The sequence below is a fragment of the Haliotis rufescens genome, unplaced genomic scaffold (assembly GCF_023055435.1).
Source record: "Haliotis rufescens isolate VD_foot unplaced genomic scaffold, xgHalRufe1.0.p SCAF_12, whole genome shotgun sequence".
Taxonomy (NCBI): domain Eukaryota; kingdom Metazoa; phylum Mollusca; class Gastropoda; order Lepetellida; family Haliotidae; genus Haliotis; species Haliotis rufescens.
In genome coordinates this window covers 16,251,876-16,274,854 of record NW_025963802.1, presented here as the reverse complement: position 1 = coordinate 16,274,854, position 22,979 = coordinate 16,251,876, and the positions used below count along the sequence as shown (strand labels likewise).

At 39.3% G+C, this 22,979-nt stretch overlaps 1 protein-coding gene across 1 annotated transcript; it reads right to left on the bottom strand.

Moving 5' to 3' along the window:
* Positions 1–961: 961 nt before the first annotated feature.
* On the bottom strand, positions 962–14,158 carry LOC124146052 (prion-like-(Q/N-rich) domain-bearing protein 25). The gene is made up of 5 exons (XM_048393882.1): positions 14,099–14,158; positions 13,334–13,425; positions 11,466–11,705; positions 10,095–11,140; positions 962–1,035 (listed from the first exon to the last, which is right to left on the bottom strand). Exons 1-5 carry the CDS (start codon positions 14,156–14,158, stop codon positions 962–964), a joined length of 1,512 nt encoding a protein of 503 aa, XP_048249839.1.
* Between the last annotated feature and the right edge of the window lie 8,821 nt (positions 14,159–22,979).

Here is a 22,979-nt window from a genome sequence, read left to right as displayed (position 1 = left end):
GTCACGTGATATGGTTATAAACAGGCGGAGGCCACATACCATGTGATAGGCCACAAAAAAGGCTGTTGTTGCCGAACACCGATAATAATTATAATCATAATAAAAGGATCATACAAATGTTATAATGTGGCGGTCGAACCTGACAATCAAAAGTTACTTTTTTTGTGGTGACTTACGAATGCAAACGTTCTGTTACACAATTTGCTTCAAAACTGCTACTTCATGAAATAATTATTATTTCCAATACCTCCAACTAACATGCCATTATTAAAAGTGAGAAACTACGTATGCAACTTGGTCTATTGTGCAACTTCAATACATATCACCTTAATCCATAAATGTGTGCGTTTACGTACTTTTGCTATATTTATGCGTATTTATTATTTTACCATATTATACGTGATATGCGTACATATTGAATCATACATATATGCACCGAGCGTTACTCAAAGTAACTCAAGAAAGTACTCACTTGAACATTAGATTTGACCAAAACAAAACTAATTGCTATGATACCCGTATCAAATACCTCACCATCGAATAACCATTTCTTTTTTGTTTCATATTAGCCACCGTCAAACATGGGTGTATGTTTTCTACCCGACAGTATATCTAGCAAGCGATGTTTAATATTCCTTATGAATATATCGTGATGCAGCTACTATGAACGTATTGAACAACGCTCAGACCAGAAGCAATCTACCCACGTGTATTCCTTCACATCTTTCAATCACGCCTCTTCGTAAATCATGTCGATTCAATAAACGTCGAACGAAATGTCAAGAACAACATGAAGATCTGAATCCGCACACACTCAATAGCTGTCATCGCCTCGTGCAAATCTCAATGTTTACAAACAACTGTCAATCAAATTTGCATAGCGGGATTACGGTGCCGTCAAAATCACTATGTAAACAAGCTCCTAATGAACTTAACTACCAGACTAATAGGGCTAATATTATCATGTCTTCCGTTTAATTGTCACCCTGAGAAAGGGAAATATTTTGAAGAGGTCATCACTTGTAATTGACCTTCCTGGAAAGAGAATTAGCACATGAATTGGTTTTGGGGTTGAATTCACAAGTGTCTCGTGCCAAGGGATTTGTAACGGTAAATATTGGTGGTTATCCAGGGGTCGTGACGTGTGGTCTTAATATATACTACTTAAAGTTACCACCCGATTCTTTCATATCACCATAGTTAATCTGTCATGGTATGAATATCGTGCTATTACAGATTAACTATAGTGATATGAACAAATCGCCCGGCATATATCGAGCATATATTGAGAAATAACTAACTCGCCACGAGGTCTTCATTAGCAACAACAGCAACACATATCAACACTAAGATACACACATCACTCCTGTAAAGCCGGCGAGAGGTTTATAGCTTTCTAATGTTCTTCACGTTACAAGCACTCGACGATATGAGAGAGAGAGAGAGAGAGAGAGAGAGAGAGAGAGAGAGAGGGAGAAGGAAAGAGTGTGTGTGTGTGTGGAGGGATAAGGTGTCAAATCACCCCAGCTGAAATAACCAACATATTTTACCATGCTATTTGCACCATTCTGTTGAATAAACATAATTTATTTATTTATTACTGAGTATTTATTTAGTTTACGTCACACGCTGTCACACACACAGCACGAACCCGCCAGATTGAATGGTCACTTGTTAACCTGCACACATCTTTCACGAAATCAGCTTTAATGCTATGTAATTTTAAAGCGATGGTAATTAGCAAAATGGAATATACAAACACATATACCGTATACCAAACTGTACTATTGTACTTGTAATTTTACTGACGGACAAAAAAAAGCATCATCATCATCATCATCATCATCATCATCATCATCATCATCACAAAAGGAAGTATCATCATCATCATCATCATCATCATCATCATCATCATCACAAAAGGAAGTATCATCATCAACATCATCATCATCGTCGTCGTCGTCATCATCATCAGCAGCAGCAGCAGCAGCAGCAGCAGCAGCTGCGAAGTTTCGACACTAACACTAAGTATCTCTGCTCAACACACGACATGCGCGTGTTATCTATTGCTGCTAAAACACTTCCAGTGTTTATATATTAATTCTTTAATTCCACTTGCATACATGTATACAATTTTAGGGATAATCTTACAAGTATTTAACACCCATCTTTAATATAATATGGAATAATAATTACATATGAAGACCCATCAGTCCATTGAAAACGCATTTACTTATAGAGGAGTAATGCAGAGATGTGGTTCACGTCCGTTCCTCTTATCTCCTTCCTAAAACTTGAAAAAGTCAACTTCTCGAATAAAGGTTAAAACGGTACAGCGGTATCATCTACTTTTTGCACAATGAGGACAATTTAACCAATTCGTTTTTGAAAGAAATATGGTCTCCTATAATTATCTCCAACAGAACATATTCCCCTAAAGAGAGGATAAACCCGTCTAAAGTGATTAAACAGTATTGCCAGATCTGTGGTATATTGAAATGAACGCACAAGAACGAGCAGACCCTCCGCCGAGGGGAAAACAAAAGATGCGCATTTCTCTAGATCCCCACCCCGGGGATCGCATTCCATCAGAGCCCCACCCCGGGGAAAACGCGGGTCAGTTAGATGGTGGCTCGTGCCTCAGAAATCATAGGTCACAGCAGCATGGGAAAACTGGTTAATAACAGCGGTAATTTGCTGAATAACGTGGGACGTTATTGAGTTAAGTTCGTCTTTGTTCTCCGTTCGAAGCCAGAGGTCAGTCGAGTCCTGTGATATTGTCCCGAGGACACGCTCGCCGATTAGACTAATGAACAAGCGCAATCCTCTTGCATTGCTAACATTTACAAAACTCCTCCAATAAAATTGGAATGGTAGATCATGAATTATATATTAATTTCAACAAACGCATCCTGGCATTTGGTCAATCGAATATACTCCATAGCACTCGGCGGGGAATACTGGCATCGCTCTCGGCAGGCAGAATGTCAGTATTAGCCCTGAAATAAAATACAGAACAATGAATAAATAGTGCAATTATATTAGGTCTAACACGCAACCGTTACAGATTTAGACCAGCTTCACAATTCTGTAGAAGAAAAAACAGTCCCTTCACTATGAGCACAATAATGCGCAGTGTAGGCTTGGGTTGTAATTCACTCAGCCTTTACATTTCCATTGCTTCTATGATTTACTTCAAGATGGAAGAAACGGAGCTAGTGGCGCGTGTCCGTGATGTGTGGTACTACTACTACTACTACTACCATTGGCACTACTACTACTACCATTGGCACTACTACTACTACTACTACTACTATTACCATTAGCACTACCACTACTACCATTGGAACTACTACTACTACTACTACTACTACTACCATTGGCACTACTACTACTACGACCATTGTTACTAGTACTACTACTACTATTACCATTGGCACCACTACTACCACTGCTACCATTGGCACTTCTACTACTACCATTGGCGCTACTACTACTACTACCATTGGTACTACTATTACTACTACTACTACTATTACCATTGGCACTACTATTACTACTACCATTGGCACTACTACTACTAACATTGCTACTCCTACTACTACTACTGCAACTACTACTACTACTACCACCACTGGTTATACTATTGCCACTACTACTACTACTACTATTACCATTGGCACTTCTACTACTACCATTGGCGCTACTACTACTACTACCATTGGTACTACTATTACTACTACTACTACTATTACCATTGGCACTACTATTACTACTACCATTGGCACTACTACTACTAACATTGCTACTCCTACTACTACTACTGCAACTACTACTACTACTACCACCACTGGTTATACTATTGCCACTACTACTACTACTACTACTATTACCATTGGCACCACTACTACCACTGCTACCATTGGCACTTCTACTACTACCATTGGCGCTACTACTACTACTACCATTGGTACTACTATTACTACTACTACTACTATTACCATTGGCACTACTATTACTACTACCATTGGCACTACTACTACTAACATTGCTACTCCTACTACTACTACTGCAACTACTACTACTACTACCACCACTGGTTATACTATTGCCACTACTACTACTACTACTACTACTACCATTGGCACTACTACTACTACTACCATTGACACTACCAATACTACCATTGGCACTACTACTGCTACTACTACTACTTTCATTGGCACTACTATTACTACTACTACTACTACCATTGGTACTACTACTACTACTGCAACTACTACTACTACCACCACTGGTACTACTGCTGCTACTACTACTACTACTACTTCTACTACTTTTACAACTACAACTACTACTGCTACTACCATTGGCACTACTACTACTACTACAACTACTACTACTATTGCCATTGGCAATACTACTGCTACTACTATTGGCACTACTACTACTACTACAACTACTACTACTATTGCCATTGGCAATACTACTGCTACTACTATTGGCACTACTACTACTACTACTACTACTACTACTATTGCCATTGGCAATACTACTACTATTACCATTGTCACTACTACTACTACCACTACTACTTCTTCTATTACCATTGGCACTACTACTACTACTACTACTACTACCATTGACACTACTACTACTACTACTAACATTGGTACTACTACTACTGCAACTACTTCTACTACTACCACCACTGGTACTACTATTGCTGCTGCTACTACTACTACTACTACTACTACTACCATTGGCACAACTACTACAATTGCTACTACCATTGATACTACTATTGCTACTACTACTGGTACTACTACTACTATTACTACTACTTCCATTGGTACTACTATTGCTTCTACTACTACTACTAGTACTACTACTATCACAACTAATACTGCTAATACCATTGGCACTACTACTACTACCACTACTATTGCCATTGGCACTACTACTACCATTGCTACTACTACTGCTGTGCTGCTATACCATTGGCACTACTACTATTGCTACCACTACTACTACTACTGTTACTGCTAATACGACTGCTATTACTGCTACTACTGCTACCACTACCATTGCTACTACTACTACTACTACTACTACTACTACTACTAGGGCCGTGGGGATCCCGGTTTGAATAGGTCCCAGCAATCTATGATAAGAGGCGACCAAATGGATGGGCTGGTTTTTTTGTCTGGCCAATTGTCTACAATAGTAATACAAATATTTGATGTCAATAAAACTCTTTATCATACATATTGATATGATTATATACAAAATGTACTTCAACAAAAAAACAACCTTGAAATCTACGACACCGTTGTTGCAAGCGAAAGAATACACGCTGTTCATGTAACAAAATTGCGCTTTGCGAAACAAACAGTCTCGATTGACGAGTTAAATGAGAAATTTACAGTTTGTAATAAAACATTTCCAAGAAAGAAAGAAAAACGACAAGAAGCGATAATAACTCCATAAATGACTATCTGTCATTATTTTGAAAAGTCAGTGTGGTACTAACGTGAGTAGGAAGTCAACAGTTTGTGTACGTGCTAGACAATTACGACAAAGGGGAGAAACTTTATAATATATAATTGTTACTAAGACTCGATTAAATACTGGTCATCGTCATATAGTTGGAATAAACAAGAACCAAACCTACAACTGTCACCGGCATGACTGTCCACACTATCGACATCGTTGTCGTCATAACCACCAGAACAAATAACATTGTCATGGCTATTGTTTCGAAAATCAATATTATTTTAATCATCATCACCACTAAACCCTTTTTTCAATGATATTTTTTTTATCACAATCACAACTTGTATATGCAATCGGTATAGCTCAACTACCGTGTCAAGGATAAACGGTGTCAAACACAACAGTGAGTGAGTGAGTGAGTTTGGTTTAACGCCGCTTTTAACAGTATTACAGTTATATCGCGGCGTGTCAGCTTAATGTGGGAGGAAAGCCCGAAGTGATGCAGGTCTCAGACGTTTACCACTGGTGAAGCCCATGAGCATGGGTATGGTGCTGACAAACCTAGAAACATAATCGGGGCGAACCGGGATTCGAACCAACGATTCTAAATATTTGTCAAGCCCATGGTACGCAAAGCGTGACACATTCGTGACACTTTTTACTTCTTCTTTTTTTCAGAAACATAGCTGAGGAATTGACCTTCATTTCGCTCCATGTAGTAAAGACTGATGGACGACAACGAATCTCCTACAATTGGTGCTCCTCCAACACTGCGACTACGAACATGCTACCTTCACATTGTCTACTCATAACATACATAATATACTTGTGTGAGTGAGTTGGGTTTAACGCCGCTTTTAACATTATTCCAGTTATATCACGGCGTGTCAGCTTAATGTGGGAGGAAAGCCCGAAGTGATGCAGGTCTCAGACGTTTACCACTGGTGAAGCCCATGAGCATGGGTATGGTGCTGACAAACCTAGAAACATAATCGGGGCGAACCGGGATTCGAACCAACGATTCTAAATATTTGTCAAGCCCATGGTACGCAAAGCGTGACACATTCGTGACACTTTTTACTTCTTCTTTTTTTCAGAAACATAGCTGAGGAATTGACCTTCATTTCGCTCCATGTAGTAAAGACTGATGGACGACAACGAATCTCCTACAATTGGTGCTCCTCCAACACTGCGACTACGAACATGCTACCTTCACATTGTCTACTCATAACATACATAATATACTTGTGTGAGTGAGTTGGGTTTAACGCCGCTTTTAACATTATTCCAGTTATATCACGGCGTGTCAGCTTAATGTGGGAGGAAAGCCCCAAGTGATGCAGGTCTCAGACGTTTACCACTTCGGTGAAACCCACGAGCAAGGGTATGGTGCTGACAAACCTAGAAACATAATCGGGGCGAACCTGGATTCTAACCCACAATCATAGGTTTCTGGCGTGCCCAAGGGACGCAACTCTGCACAGCGAATCGCCATAATATACTCACGTTGCTACAATCACATACTGTATTCTACTCTTACCTTACATCGTTTACTTACATTGGTACGTCTCATATTCTACACCTTAATTACACAATCTATTAACATTCCAACGGTCACATAATCTTCTCCTAACTTACACCATCTAATAACATTGCTCACCTGTGAAGATACGGGTTAGAATAGGTCTTCAGCAACCCAAGGCGACTATGCTTCTTGTAAAAGGCGACTAACGGGATCGGTAGTCAGACTTGCTGACTTGGTTGATGCATGTCATCGTATCCCAATTGTGTGGATCAATACTCATGATATCGATCACTGGATTGTCTGGTCCAGACTTGATTATTTACAGACCGCCATCATATTGCTATAATATTACTGAAAGCGGCGTTAAACAACAATCAAACAGATATTGCTACTGTCACATATTCTTCTGTGACTTGGCTCTGTGTCGAAGTTTTATCGAAAAAAATTAATTGTCTCAGAAAATGCTACTACTACTACTACTACAACGACGACGACGACTACTACTGCTGCTTCAACTACTACTTCTAGTTGCACTATCACCACCACCACTACTACTACTACTACTACTACTACTACCACCACCACCACCACCACCACCACTACTACTACGACGACGACGACGACGACTACTACTACTACTACTACTACTACTTCAACTACTACTTCTACTAGTACTATCACCACCACTACTACTACTACTACTACTACTACTACTACTACCACTACCACCACCACCACCACCACCACTACTACTACTTCAACTACTACTAATAATAATAATACCAATACAAAGCATTGAATGCCTCCGTCGTGTAGTGGTAGAGCGTCCGCCCGGAGTGCGGAAGGTCCGGGGTTCGATGCCCGGCTCCGTCATACCAAAACTCGTCGCTATATGGCTGAAATAGTGCCGATGCGACGTTAAATTATAACTCACTCACTCATACCAAAAGACATTAAAGATGGTACTTGTTACCCTGTCCGGCACTCGGCATTAGGGGGCCAAAACAAGGACTGGTCAGTATACTGTGTCTGAGTGGGATATTTATATTAAACTTCGACATGGTATCTCAATGGACTAGCATTATTAATCGGCATCCGTCCGGACTAGTACAAGCAGCCACACACATACACACGTGCATGTACGTCGCTATATAAGTGAAATAATCTTGGACGCGACATTAAACCCCATTTCACCTCACCTATACTAGCACTGCCACAACCACTCCTATGACTAGAACTACTACTTATAGCAAAACTATTGATGAGTGCGGCGTTAAACAACAAAGAAACAAACTATTACTGTAACTTCTACTACTACTACTACTACTACTACTACTACTACTACTGCTGCTACCACTACCATATATATATTACTCAAAAGAAGTTAAGGGCCCGAATAAGGTGACCCTACTCAAAAGAATTTAAGGACCCGAATAGGGTGACCCTTTACTTCTTTTCAGTAGTATATACACGGCAGCTCACAGTGAAAGTTAAAAGATAAGATTACTGAAGCAAAGTAGATCTGTGTAAAAAGGCAGTGATTTGTAACTCCCTCCACCGATACATCTACAGTACTGCTAATCACTACGCCTATAGTCCTCTGAAGATTTCCCTGTACTTTCTCCGACTAAATCGATTTCGTAGACAAAGACCAAATTAGAACGGAACATGTGCGCTCTCTTCCCAAGTCTCTGATTGGCTGCCCGGACCGCGTGCAGCAAGTCTCTTGGCGGGTAGAGATCGGGATTGATAATCTTTATTTACTATGAATGAACACTTGAAGTCGGTTCTGAAACGCACACCTTTTCATCTATGTTTTATCGCGCAGCTTGTAAGCATTGTCTGAAAAACCTCCCAACACGAAAACAGAGAAAATAGACGCTCTCTCGACGCCCCTCTTGATTTCGTTTCCAATAAGGCTTGTTAATTGTTAACAAGAGAAGTGGGATGGGGTATACCCAGGGGTGGGATAGCGCAAAGTAACTGAAAGAGAGATACTAAAATTGACACGCACATCCGGAATTGGGAATTGAAGGGAAAAAATTGTAAATCTTTGATGGAGAAAGTGTCGAGCGGGATTATGTCACTTTTTCCTTTTTGGCGGGCTAGTGTTTTCTAGTCACGTGATATCTCCGATGGGAGGCAATGGTCACGTGACAATTCACTACCATCATGGATAAGAAAGCAATTTCTAATTGGCACGCAAATCAGCAGAAGCCGCCATGGTGGCCCCGTGTATAAGCGAAAGCCACCATCTTTTTGCACGCGCGTTGCAGGGATGGGTTTTTTATATAAGCGCGTTCGAAAGGAAATCGTGGTCACGTGATCTGTCAGTTTGGCCTTTGATATTTTGTTTGGTTGATTCCATTTTTTGGTCCACTTTGTTCTGAACTAAAACTAATCCCCATGAAACTATCATCAAATAAGTTGTTTTTATTACTTCGATGTTTGATCAAGTTGAAAAACATGACGAAGTGAAAAAACAACAACTTTTGGTTAGAAGCGTTTTTCTTGTTTAAGGCAAGTTTGGGACAGACAGCTTCGGCGCTGAAAAGATTTGTAAAGATGCGCACTTTGTTTTCAGCTGCAGTAGAGATGGAAATAAGTGAGTAAACAATATTTCAGTTATATGACGCAGGCCATTTACTTACCTCCTCTGTGAAATTGACGAGCACCAAGGATCATTACTGAGGCAAACCCGTAATTCGAACACCATTCGGCGGATCCTTGCATCAAAGGGACGCAACTCCGAACGCGTTGCTTTTCTAGGTGTTTATTCAGTGACTGCAACTATGCGTGCCGTTGAGGGTGCGGTGAACTTGGGTTTAATCTGTCTGTCAGTCTGGCTGCTTGGACTAAGGCCGATTTTATAATGCTAGCCCATTGAGATTCCATGCTGCAGTTTAACATGAATAACCCATTTAAACATAGCGTACAGACTCCGAACCGACCGGTCTCTTCATGCCGAACGCCAGGCAGGGTAACAACAAGTGCCATCTTTCAACATCTTTTGGTATGACGCGATCGGGGATCGAACCAAGGATTAAAACCTTGTTTAGACAGTGACAGTTACCGTTTTTGCCCGTGTAGTAGTTTAGACAGTGGCAGTAGCCGTGTTTGTCTATGTAGTTGCCTAGACAGTGACAGTAGCCGTGCTTGCCCGTGTAGCTGTTTAAACAGTGACAGTAGCCGTGCTTCTCCGCGTATTTGTTTAGACAGTAACAGTAGCCGTGCTTGCCCGTGTAGTTGTTTAGACAGTGGCAGTAGCCGTGCTTGCCCGTGGAGTTGTTAAGACAGTGACAGTAGCCGTGCTTGTCTATGTAGTTGTTTAGACAGTGACAGTAGCCGTGGCTGTAGACGTAGTTGTTTAGACAGTGACAGTAGCCGTGCTTGTCCGTGTTGTTGTTTAGACAGTGACAGTAGCCGTGCTTGCCCGTGTAGTTGTTTAGACAGTGACAGTAGCCGTGCTTATCTATGTAGTTGTTTAGACAGTGACAGTAGCCGTGCTTCTCCGCGTAGTTGTTTAGACAGTGACAGTAGCCGTGCTTCTCCGCGTAGGTGTTTAGACAGTGGCAGTAGCCGTGCTTGCCCGTGTAGTTGTTTAGACAGTGACAGTAGCCGTGCTTATCTATGTAGTTGTTTAGACAGTGACAGTAGCCGTGCTTCTCCGCGTAGTTGTTTAGACAGTGACAGTAGCCGTGCTTCTCCGCGTAGGTGTTTAGACAGTGACAGTAGCCGTGCTTGCCCGTGTAGTTCTTTAGATAGTGGCACAAGCCGTGCTTGTCCGTGTATCTGTTTAGACAGTGGCAGTCGCCGTGCTTGTCCGTGTAGTTGTTTAGACAGTGGCAGTAGCCGTACTTGTCCGTGTAGTTGTTTAGACAGTGGCAGTAGCCGTACTTGTCCATGTAGTTGTTTAGACAGTGGCAGTAGCCGTACTTGTCCGTGTAGTTGTTTAGACAGTGGCAGTAGCCGTACTTATCCGTGTAGTTGTTTAGACAGTGGCAGTAGCCGTACTTGTCCGTGTAGTTGTTAAGACCCTGGCAGTAGTTCTGCTTGTCCGTGTAGTTGTTTAGACACTGGCAGTAGTTCTGCTTGTCCGTGTAGTTGTTTAGACAGTGTCTGTAGCCGTGGTTCTACTTGTAGTTGTTTAGACAGTGGCAGTAGCTGTGCTTGTCCGTGTATGTGTTTTAGACAGTGACAGTAGCCGTGCTTGTCCGTGTAGTTGTTTAGACAGTAACAGTAGCCGTACTTGCCCGTGTAGCTGTTTAGACAGTGTCAGTAGCCGTGCTTGTCTAAGTAGTTGTTTAGACAGTGTCAGTAGCCGGGGTTGCACTCGTTGTTGTTTAGATGGTGTCAGTAGCCGTTGTTGTACTCGTAGTTGTTACAAAAGTGGCAGTAGTCGTGGTTTTACTCGTAGTTGTTTAGACAGTGGCAGTAGCCGTACTTGTCCGTGTAGTTGTTTAGACAGTGGCAGTAGCCGTACTTGTCCGTGTAGTTGTTTAGACAGTGGCAGTAGCCGTACTTGTCCGTGTAGTTGTTTAGACACTGGCAGTAGTTCTGCTTGTCCGTGTAGTTGTTTAGACAGTGGCAGTAGTTCTGCTTGTCCGTGTAGTTGTTTAGACAGTGGCAGTAGCTTTGCTTGTGCGTGTAGTTGTTTCGAGAAGTGTCAGTAGCCGTGCTTGTCCTTGTAGTTTTTTAGACAGTGTCAGTAGACGTGGTTGTGCTTGTAGTTGTTTAGACAGTGTCAGTAGCCGTGATTGTACACGTAGTTGTTTAGACTGTGTCAGTAGCCGTGGTTGGACTTGTAGTTGTTTAGACAATGTCAGTAGCCGTGATTGTACTCGTAGTTGTTTGGAGAGTGACAGTAGCCGCACTTGCCCGTGTAGCTGTTTAGACAGTGTCAGTAGCCGTGCTTGTCTATGTAGTTGTTTAGACAGTGTCAGTAGCCGTGGCTGCCTGTCTAGTTGTTTAGACACTAACACAAGACGCGTTTGTCCTTGCACTTGGTGAGAAGAAGAAGAAATATAGTTTATTAATGTGTCACATGTTGTGCACACATGTCTAAACTCTAAATATATCACAACACCAGGCAATTGGCTTATGAGACACAGAGTGCAGTTAATACATTAAAATTGTAAAAAAAAGGTGATATAGCAGCTGAAAAGATTCGGTTAATAGATGGTCTCGATGCGGGCAGTAGCCAAAGTGGTCCTTGTAGTTAAAGGAGCAACAGTAGCTTGTTTGTCCGTGTAGTCTTTTAGAGACACAGTGACAGTTGCCGTGCTTGTCCGTGTAGGTGTTTAGACAGTGGCAGTAGCCGTGCTTGTCCGTGTTGTTGTTTTGACAGTGACAGTAGCCGTGCTTGCCCTTGTACTTGTTTTGACAGTGACAGTAGCCGTGCTTGTCCTTGTACTTGTTTTGACAGTGGCAGTAGTCGTGCTTGTCCATGTTATTGTTTTGACAGTGAGAGTGGCCGTGCTTGTCCGTGTATGTGTTTAGACAGTGACAGTAGCCGTGCTTGTCCGTGTAGGTATTTAGACAGTGTCAGTAGCCGTGCTTGTACTTGAAGTTGTTTAGATTTGGTAAAGTAGCTTGTTGGTCCGTGTTTTTGTGTAGACAGTGACAGTATCCGTGCTTGTACTTGAAGCTGTTTAGACAGTGACAGTAGCCGTGCTTGTACTTGAAGCTGTTTTGACAACGGCAGTAGTCGTGCTTGTCCTTGTAGTTGTTTTGACATTGACAGTAGCCGTGCTTGCCCGTGTATGTGTTTAGACTGTGGCAGTAGCCGTGCTTGTACTTGAAGATGTTTAGATGTGTGATAGTAGCTTGTTGGTCCGTGTTTTTTTGTGTAGACAGTGACAGTAGACGTGCTTGTACTTGAAGTTGTTTAGACAGTGGCAGTAACTTGTATGCCCTTCTTGTTGTTTAGACAGTGGCAGTAGCCGTGCTGGTCCTTGTGCTTGTTTATATGAAATGACCCTATGAACCTGACTGCAAGAAAGATATTTCAATACAGATATGATCAATTAGATAAGCGCCTATGCACTTGATCACTATTACTCCTGGGATTTTTCACCACAAAGAGTCATGGTTTTTAGTTCGTCAGCAAGTACATGTTAAACAATCCCTATGATAGGGCAGGATCGTTGTTTTCAACGATGGTGTTGAACTTTAAAGGGTACTTTGTACAGTTGTTTGTCCTTGTAGTTGTTTAGACAGTACATACACGTGGCTGTCCAGTGCTGTTCTGCTGTACAAAACACTTTGTACAGATATGAAGTCCAGTATCACAGACACACTCCATATACTCACCTGACGTCATCATGTCTCCAGATGCAGGAGGCCTTGACACACATGATTGTTACTGCATATGGGTCCTGCTCCACCGTTCTGGTAAACTTGATCTTATTGGGAATTCAAATAGAAAAAAAATAAAAAAAATAATTAAACAAATGTTAAACACACTGTGAATTGCCGACAGATTGTAAACATCTCACCCAGCTGTGGGTATTTGACGTGATGTGTATAAAATCAGCAACACAGACATCAGTACTTTCTGATTACCCACTTTTTTCTATCTCATCTATAATAAGGTATGTTACAAAAAAAACTCGAGGTGGTATAATTATACTCAAAATCGTTCTCGTAAAATACGCGCATTAGCTCAACCATCAATCTTAAACTTTTAGAAAGCTGTCAGTTGAACGAGTCGCGGAAAGATAACACCATGGTATAGGCTCCCAATACGCTCGTGAATATATTGCACTCAATACTAAGAAGTTGAATGAGCAAACACTACAAAAAAACACAACGCACTGAAAACCTGCCCCTCTCAAAGGGAGGATGGAAGATGTGGACGGGGACTGGCGTTCCCGAAGTCTTGGGGGATATGTTGGTATGGACCAGTGTTACACAGCTCTGGTTGAGGCTAGTCCGGTTCCTATTAGAAGCTCCGCAACAGGAGAATTCTTCCCCATGTTGGTATATTCCGCAGACATGCTGGCGCAGCACTTAGCACATCTTCTTGTAGTCTCTGGGTTGACTATTACAAGATGTTTAAGGATCCCGCAAGTTTACCCCGTACCCCTTTTCAGCCTTCTCCCACAGATGCCATGGAGGGCTTGGGGCGCGTTTCATCCTGTCACAGGGGACCCGGCACGGAATGTAACGTACAAGCATGCTAAGACGATTTTCATAGCCATTTCTCTATATTGTTTACACAGCACCTACAAAGGGACAGTTTTTGTTCGGGAAGGAAGTACAATTTCTTCTTAAAGATTGCACGTTTTACACGAAGGAACTTCAGACTGTTTGTCTGCTATTGTGAGTCATCGGTACTTGTTTCATTTATGAAGAAAATAGTAATAACTATTCCCGTATTTCTCACACAGAAACACTTCATCATAAATAAAAGAAGAAAAAAATCAACATTAAAGCCATAACGCTTGTAACCGGACGCCATACCGATTGTAAAAGATAATTATTTCCACAACGTAAAGAATATAGCTGCAGTCGTAAAACAACATTACGTCAGAGCGTCTTGGTCACCATTTTCCAAACGTGTTTAAAAAATATGATGAAAAATACCATAGTTACTAAAAAACGTCAAGGCGAATTCTTATAAGAAGCGAAAGAATTGAGAGAAAAGACTTGCCTCTGTGATTAATTGATTATACACTTAAGATTACTGTTGATGGTGTCCGTATCGGCGTGACCAGATCAGATACAACGCCCTACATCTTAAAACATTCAACACCTGGTTCTATTCCTGTAACTACTTGCAGGAATACAAAATACCAATTACGTCACGCCCATGTCTTGGACAATATTCCTGAAACATGACAATACGAACTTTGGCCAGGCAGGTGCGATTTCGTTCAACTAGCCATAACGTGTACGAATGAACGGTATTGTATTTATGATGTTTAAATAGCCAACGGGGAACACAGCCGCATAGTTATAGCTGTATAATCCCTCACACGCAAACGTAGAATTCATTTCGAAGCAGTGATAACTGGTTTTACCAAATGTGACAGCGGGTCAAACAAAAACAAAAACGAATTCGACTCATAGGAAATAGTGTCAGTTAGGGGTTTCAATTTTGTTGATTATTATGAATTATTATTCGCGCTTTGAGTCCTCGAATCCCCAAGAGGATCTTCTCTGTTTTGTAACGCGACTCTCAATTACTTTTCATACCTTTTTAACAAACTGCATATTATTACCCTTCGTTGCGTCGTGTTGTTTCCAAACTTGACGTGATGGAAATGGAAAACAAACGAATAAGGATCAGTAATGAAATTGTCTGTGTAATTGTTCGCAGTCTTTATCCTAATGTTTTGCACGTATTCCGAAACAGCCGTCATTATTTTCTGTATATTCAAATATAGAGTTACAAATTATTTTGGCATTAAATTCATTCAGTGTATAAGCTTGAAAAGCAATTCAATTTTGTAGAATATTTTAGTTGAATTCTCGTGTTGCCTGACGGGGCGGCGTGTTGGGACAGTTCCTATCAGAGATACGGACATGGAGCTCGGGCCAATCCCAAGGTACCGTGGCATTAAAATTCATGAGATTTAAGTGTCATGTTAGATTTCACCATTCATCTATCAAAAAGCGCCGAGCCAACAGAGAGCCCGGCCGCAGTGCTGTATATAAGTTCTGGATGTTCCTTTTCTATCCCCTCCCCCAACCCCTCGGACTAAAATTATGGATACAATTTCTTTATGGAAATATTCTTTTATGATGAAAATCAATTGTTTCCTCAGTTCGGCCATTTTGGATCCTTTCATCATCAATTGTGAAAATATTACATAAAAAATTCATCGAATTGCAATTAATCTAATTACATTTAATGTATTAGGATGGTTATTTGTCGAAAATTACGCCGCAAAGTCAGCTTTTGCCTTTTGACTTCATAATGATAAAAAAGGAATCGAATTTCACACACTGTGTTGAAAAAGCTCTTAGAACTTAAAAAATATGAAATCATTTTGACGATTAAAGTATCAAATTTCAATGAATAAAGATATTTATTATTAAAATTCACTCGCACATTCGCATGCGGGTAGCCCGAGCTTGATTCGATTGTGTAATCAGTGACGCACCAAAAAAATAAAAGTAAAAACGACAGTGTTCTTTCTGAACTTATTTTAAAGGTTAACAATGAGTCCCAATTGTAATATATTCCAAACAAACTATTTTTCAATTGAGAACGAAACCTCAAGATGGATATCTGTTAATAGTATCATCCAATTGTGCATCATATTGTGTTATATTTTTGTATAACGCTTTAGGTGTACTTCTAGGAGATGCTCGTGCATATCTAACTACCGGATAATAGCGCGTTGTTTGACATAGGGGATCATTTGAAAGGTTGTTGAAATATAAGCAGAGGTGGTATGAGAGTACACCAGTACTTGTGGTGAGGCAATGAGGATATTATCAGTGGACGTAGTTGTAGTCGTAACCGGAGTTTCATACACGTTCATGTTACGTTGTACCAGTGGTTTTATAGACCGTGACTAATTGTTTTGAAACCTGTTGGAGTTCGCCATCCTTGTACCACAATGGTCCTTCACAGATCTCACTGAGAGAAACTGAGTGAGTGTGTGAGTATTGTTTTACGCCGCTTTAAAAAAAATATTCCAGCAATATCACGGCGGGTGACATAAGAAATGAGTTTCATACATTGACCCATGTCGGGAATCGAACCCAGGTCTTCGGCGTGACGAGCGAATGCTTTAACCACTAAGCTACCCAACCGCCTCAATACAATATTGTTTACGCTGGGTATTTGCTGATAGTTCTGTTATAGTTCTGTTGTGGAAATACGTTCTTTCAAACCTGTTTAGACTTCGTATATATGTAGACTTCATTGTATACCATATTTGAAAGAGGCCAGTCCTTGAAAAAAAAAATCTACCGCCATAAGAATTGTTCCAAGTTAATAAACTAAATCTTTAAGAGACAAATTCGCTTTAAAAAATGCCAGAAATAAAAATCAACTAATCGAAAGAATACAACCTACGATTGATGGAATTTAAATGAAAGAGGACATGTTGAATAATTCCCCCGGACCTTATTTGTCCTTGTTGATACTAGCAGTCGAGTTTTTACCTGTCATTGCTTTAGCAGCGGGTCATTGCAAAACACGACCACGGTATTCTTCAGAGACTTGTAAAATCTGTTTTTCCTAATTTACTCCACAATGAAAAGTGAGTTTGTTTGAATATTCCCAAAGACATACATTTGAATTACAGAGGTCTCGTCACGCAGTCACGTGATAGCGTGATTTAGTCGAATCTTTAGAATCAATTTCTCTTCCAGTAGTTATTCCTACGTGGATTTCTTCTGTAAGCGATGGAAATAAATTTTAGTCTGCTGAAACCATAGCGACGAGACACGGGTCGGAGAGATGAGTTCTCGCGAGACTTTGGCGTGAGAGATGATGATATCCTTCTTCAGCTTTCACTTGAAATGTAATAAGAAGAATGAAATGAAGAAAAAATGCAATTTTAGACTGAAAATATGATCATAACTTGACCGTTCGGCTGACCCTTAATCGCAGCGCGGGTCACACATAACACAACGTTGCACGAATTTCACGTGGCCCCGCACGACATAGTCAATTCGGCTGCCTTAGTGCGGTACAGTTTCAAAAAGAGACTTCATCATTAGAACTGTCTTGGGAAAAGCTAGCAGTCGGTAATATGTATCATGTCAAATTTCAGAAATAGAGGTCCCAGAATCAAATTTGTCATTCCCGAAGGATGAAACTCTCGGCAGATGGCACGTGACTCTCGCCCCGACATATGGAGAACTGGGTCCTTGGTAGGCAAAGACCCCTAATTAAAACAAGCACACAACCGCTTCAGCCGAAGACCCCTCATCTTCCATGAGATGTCGTCATCGACATCCCTGGAGCTGAACGCTGTCGCATACTGGATTCGATGTCGCGATTTGGGGCAAAATGTGCATGCACGATGGCGCATGGGGATTTTGGCGCGCGCGGGAAAATTGTGCCGTCGGGATGAAAAGCGATAGGAAGCAATTAGCTCTCACATGATTATTTTCCATAAGGGTTTTGTTTTTCTACATAATGCATATAAGTGATCGTAATGCGTGAGAAAAATTATAAGAGAATTATTTCACACATGTTGAAGGATGCTTGATGCGAAAGACGCGGCTCGGAGACGAGTTATCAATAGATAGATACATACTATCGCAGGCGCGTCGGACTACCGTACGCTGCACGGTGAGTACCGATTGACTCCAATCAATCTATGAGTATCGATTTATTTATATTATTGATTTTAGACCGACGTGATAGCATTTTAACGGACGAAGATTTAGACCTCTGCATTTCATACTGGTTATTAAGAGTTATAGTTCTTGGCTTGAGGAATGTTAGTTTGACAAGCAATATTTATTTCGTAATATGTTCAGGTATATTTGGAATGGGTGCAATTTCTATCTAATACCGCTATATGCCAAAATGATTTTGTATGTACCATGTACATATATTCGCGATACCGTTGGTATTATATATTTGTTTGTTGGTCAATTTCATAACCAAAGTTTGTTTGATTGATTGAGGATTGTGTACATATAGCTACTGATATTTGTTTTCTAATTTATAAATGTGCGAGGTCAAAATACATACGTATATGTATATAAGTGTATGTTCGCCTACACAAGGCAGTGCGTATATTGACGTGAATAGCAGGTAAATGTGATTTCTTTTTAAATCTACGATTTGTTACGCAACGTCCTTGATTTCATTCAGATAAGGATATGAAAATGTATACTACATTTATTATTTCCTGTAGCTATTACGTATGAACCCAAAACTTGTTGTTCAGATGCATATCGAATTAGCATTTCGCCCCGTGCGCGAGGGCATGTATATTATCTCTTCGCGGTGTGCGGAGTTCCATAACATTTTATTTTAGATGCATACACGTTGGCCTGAATGTTCTATTTTTTTTTTTAAAAACGAGCAAAATTCTGTTTTGTTAATTTTGACATAATTGGGAACCTCCAACAGACATGAACATGTTTTTACATTGAAAATATATAATATATAAATACTGTACAAAGAGCGACCCATGTTAGGACATAAGCGTGTTGATGTAAATATCCAAATATTTCCTTTTATTTTTTTTAACCCTGTATGTAATCGCAAGATCTTATTCCTGTCGATAAACATCGAACTTTTGTGAAACAGGTTTGTTAATGTCTTTGTTGATGCTAAAATAGGAAAAAAAGTATTTCTATTAGTGATCAAAAGACAGAAGAATTGGATTATCAAATACAGAGATTTCCCAAAAAATATATAATTCACGAAATTATATACATAGCACATTTTGAAAATAGATTCCTTTGGAATTCATAAAACAGACTTGGGAGTTTCAGGCAAACCGTTTGTTCGATTAATCTCCTCTCAATATATGTAAGTAATCATGTACCTACTCCTTTTGTTTATAAGCAACAATATATCTTTAAATCAAATCTCGCCATATGATGAAGTTTAAAGTTAAACTATTTTTGCAGGATATACGAGAACCAAAACGATCAACTTATGCTATCAAAGGAAAATATGCATGCATGCAGGAAAAGGGTTTTTCTCAAATGTTCTTGGTTATTTTGCAGATAAAGTTGCATGACGCCACAGAGAAATATCATTGAACGTTCACCATAAGCATGTATGATATTCCATTTCTAAATTTATATATATAATTTTTAGGTTTTTATATTTATTTATTTATTTTTATTTATTTATTTTTATTTATTTATATGTATTTTTTAGGGGGGGGGGGGGGGTACGTAGGATTTCAAAACAATAGATGTTGACGGTTACCCTATGTGGTCTGAATCATATAATTCCCTATGTTTTGTAAAATAAAAAGGCAGAATATATAAATATTTAGAGACAGTTATTTACAAAATGCGAACAGAGATGTTCATAGCATTGTGACCAATTCAGAGGGAAAAATAGTTTTACTACGAAAAATGTAAACAGACTATTTCAGAAGCCTGTTTTAATTTAGGAAACAATTTGAGAGCACTGATGTTTGATCATAAAGTGATTTCCTATTTCCCGACGATTACCTTCTAACTAAAACACTTCGTGGGGTGGACATCACCAGTAATTGAACTGAATGACGTAAAATGAGCCATGAATATTTGATTATCAATTAACATATTGTGCAAAAACCGAGATGATGAGATTTGCTTAATTATTATTGCAAGTTATACGTGAGGCGAATCATTGTGTGTTGCGTGGTGATTTGTATATGTGGAGAACTACCGATATATCATTGCTGCGTTTTGTATATGTGAAGAACAACCGATATATAATTGGTGCTTTTTCTGTATGTGAAGAACTACCGATATATCATTGCTGCGTTTTGTGTATGTGGAGAACTACCGATATATCATTGCTGCGTTTTGTGTATGTGAAGAATTTCCGATATATCATTGCTGCGTTTTGTATATGTGAAGAACTTCCGATATATCATTGCTGCGTTTTGTATATGTGAAAAACAACCGATACATAAATTGGTGCTTTTTCTGTATGTGAAGAACTACCGATATATCATTGCTGCGTTTTGTGTATGTGAAGAACTACCGATATATCATTGCTGCGTTTTGTATATGTGAAGAACTTCCGATATATCATTGCTGCGTTTTGTATATGTGAAGAACTTCCGATATATCATTGCTGCGTTTTGTATATATGAAGAACAACCGATATATAATTGGTGCTTTTTCTGTATGTGAAGAACTACCGATCTATCATTGCTTCGTTTTGTATATGTGAAGAACTTCCGATATATCATTGCTGCGTTTTGTATAGGTGAAGAACTTCCGATATATCATTGCTGCGTTTTGTATATGTGAAGAACTTCCGATATATCATTGCTGCGTTTTGTATATGTGAAGAACTTCCGATATATCATTGCTGCGTTTTGTATATATGAAGAACTTCCGATATATCATTGCTGCGTTTTGTATATGTGAAGAACTACCGATATAAGTTCCAATATAAGTATACTGCTACTGTTTTAGTTCTGTTTAATCAAATTTATAGATACCAATAAAATATCTTCAACTAACACACACACACCTCTCTGTCTCTCTGTCTCTCTGTCTCTCTCTCTCTCTCTCTCTCTCTGTCATAATACGATCACCTGTCCGATTTCTAATGCTGGATTTCTTATGCATAAAAACACTGACGTCATGCAAGTATATATGGACATTAGATAAACATCAAACATGTTTGTATACTGTTATATGTCCTACAGGAATACCTTAATCATTCATGAACACATCATTCATCTTGTCTTAGGGATAATATTACTGAACAAAGCTATACATTTTACTGTTCAAAGGTATGTTTCCTGATAGGATTAACGGATGAGAGGATTATATATAGTGATGCTTTTGATATCAATTTCAGCCTCCACAATTTTGTACTCTTTGACACTTAAGATTGTTATAAATAGATACATATTAATCCCAAATACATTAAGGTTTTTATCTATGACCCAAGGGCAACTGATGTCATTAATAAAATGAAACAAAAGTAGTTCAGTAGTAGAAGACATTTATGCAACATTCTCATCTAAAATAGTATGATCAAATCTAGAAAACAATCTTTGAAAGAAAATAGCACTGAAACTTTATTATTCAGAGCTTAAACTCATGGTATCTGTGGACAATAATTGTAACATTTGATTAAATTGTACAAAAATGTTACAAGGAACCAAACCACAGGCTTCGAAGATTGAAATTTACTGTTACAAGTTTCTTGCTCTTGATACCATCAGGTGTGTGTTGTGCTGGAAGTGGTCTCGGACATTGTAAAGATTGAGTTTATTTTGATACAATACTACAAAAAGTATATAGGCTCAGTGCAGTTTGTACTGATTCTTGAGGGGCATTTAGAGTGAAAACCCTGATGTTGTGTTGTCGTGGATGACGTGAAGGCGTGCATACGGTCACAATCAACGCTCCCAGTGCCACTACTAGTTCCACAGAATAGTCTCAGACTTCCCTACAAATATATGACATACACACATGAACGCACATACACACACAGAGACGCTCAGTGTGTGTAAGGTATAATTTTAAGTATAATATTTTAATATATTATTTCAGATTTTCCTCGTTTATCCTCAGTTAAAAAGCATTTCCATGTGTTTGAGCCGATCTTCTGTAATATGTTATTGCGCTATTTTATTAAACTACAGTAAAGTACGGTTATAACGAACTCAAACGGACTACTAATTTTAGTTCGTTATAACCGTAGTTCGTTATAAGCATGTATACAGCATAACTACAGCAAATAGTCGGGACCAAAAAAATAAGTTCGTTATATATGTAAGTTCGTTATAAGCGTGTTCGTTATAACCGTAGTTTACTGTATACACATCATCCCCGAAATTTGTTATGTGTTTACCGGTCTTTCCTCTTTAGTTGGCCATTCATTGGTTAAGCATGATTATATATATTTAAAATATACGCAATACACATGTAAATATTATTAACGAATATTATAGTGTCATAAGTGTCTTATTTGCCTCTTCTGTTGAGCGCGTCTTTAAGTGCTGTTCTAAACTGTATGCATATAAGCACATGTGACATGTGACACAAAATTAATAAATCATCTCTTTAATATGTATTTTGTCGAGATTGTAAACTATTACAGGAAATAATATTCGGTATTTCATATAGATATTTACCAACTCTGAATTTAGAAATGAGTCAAGGTATAACGTTAGCAAGTCGTTACATCTGAGTTGACTCTGAAGTGATACACAGTTTGAATACACTGACTAATCCAACATTATAACTTTATTTAAAACAACATTCATTGTATTTTTGTATACATTTACGCGAACATACCCCATATTGGTTTACATATATGATGCAACATATCCCCAGAGTT

What these genes read in the sequence shown, in the direction of transcription:
- LOC124146052 (XM_048393882.1), bottom strand. Translation starts at nt 14,158, where the DNA reads ATGAAACGCGCCCCAAGCCCTCCATGGCATCTGTGGGAGAAGGCTGAA. An exon ending in AGGCTGAAAAGGGGTACGGG is followed by an intron (nt 13,426 to 14,098) that starts GTAAACTTGCGG and finishes ATTCCCAATAAG; the next exon opens with ATCAAGTTTACCAGAACGGT. An exon ending in CTAAACAACTACACGGACAA is followed by an intron (nt 11,141 to 11,465) that starts GTACGGCTACTG and finishes CCACGGCTACAG; the next exon opens with ACACTGTCTAAACAACTACA.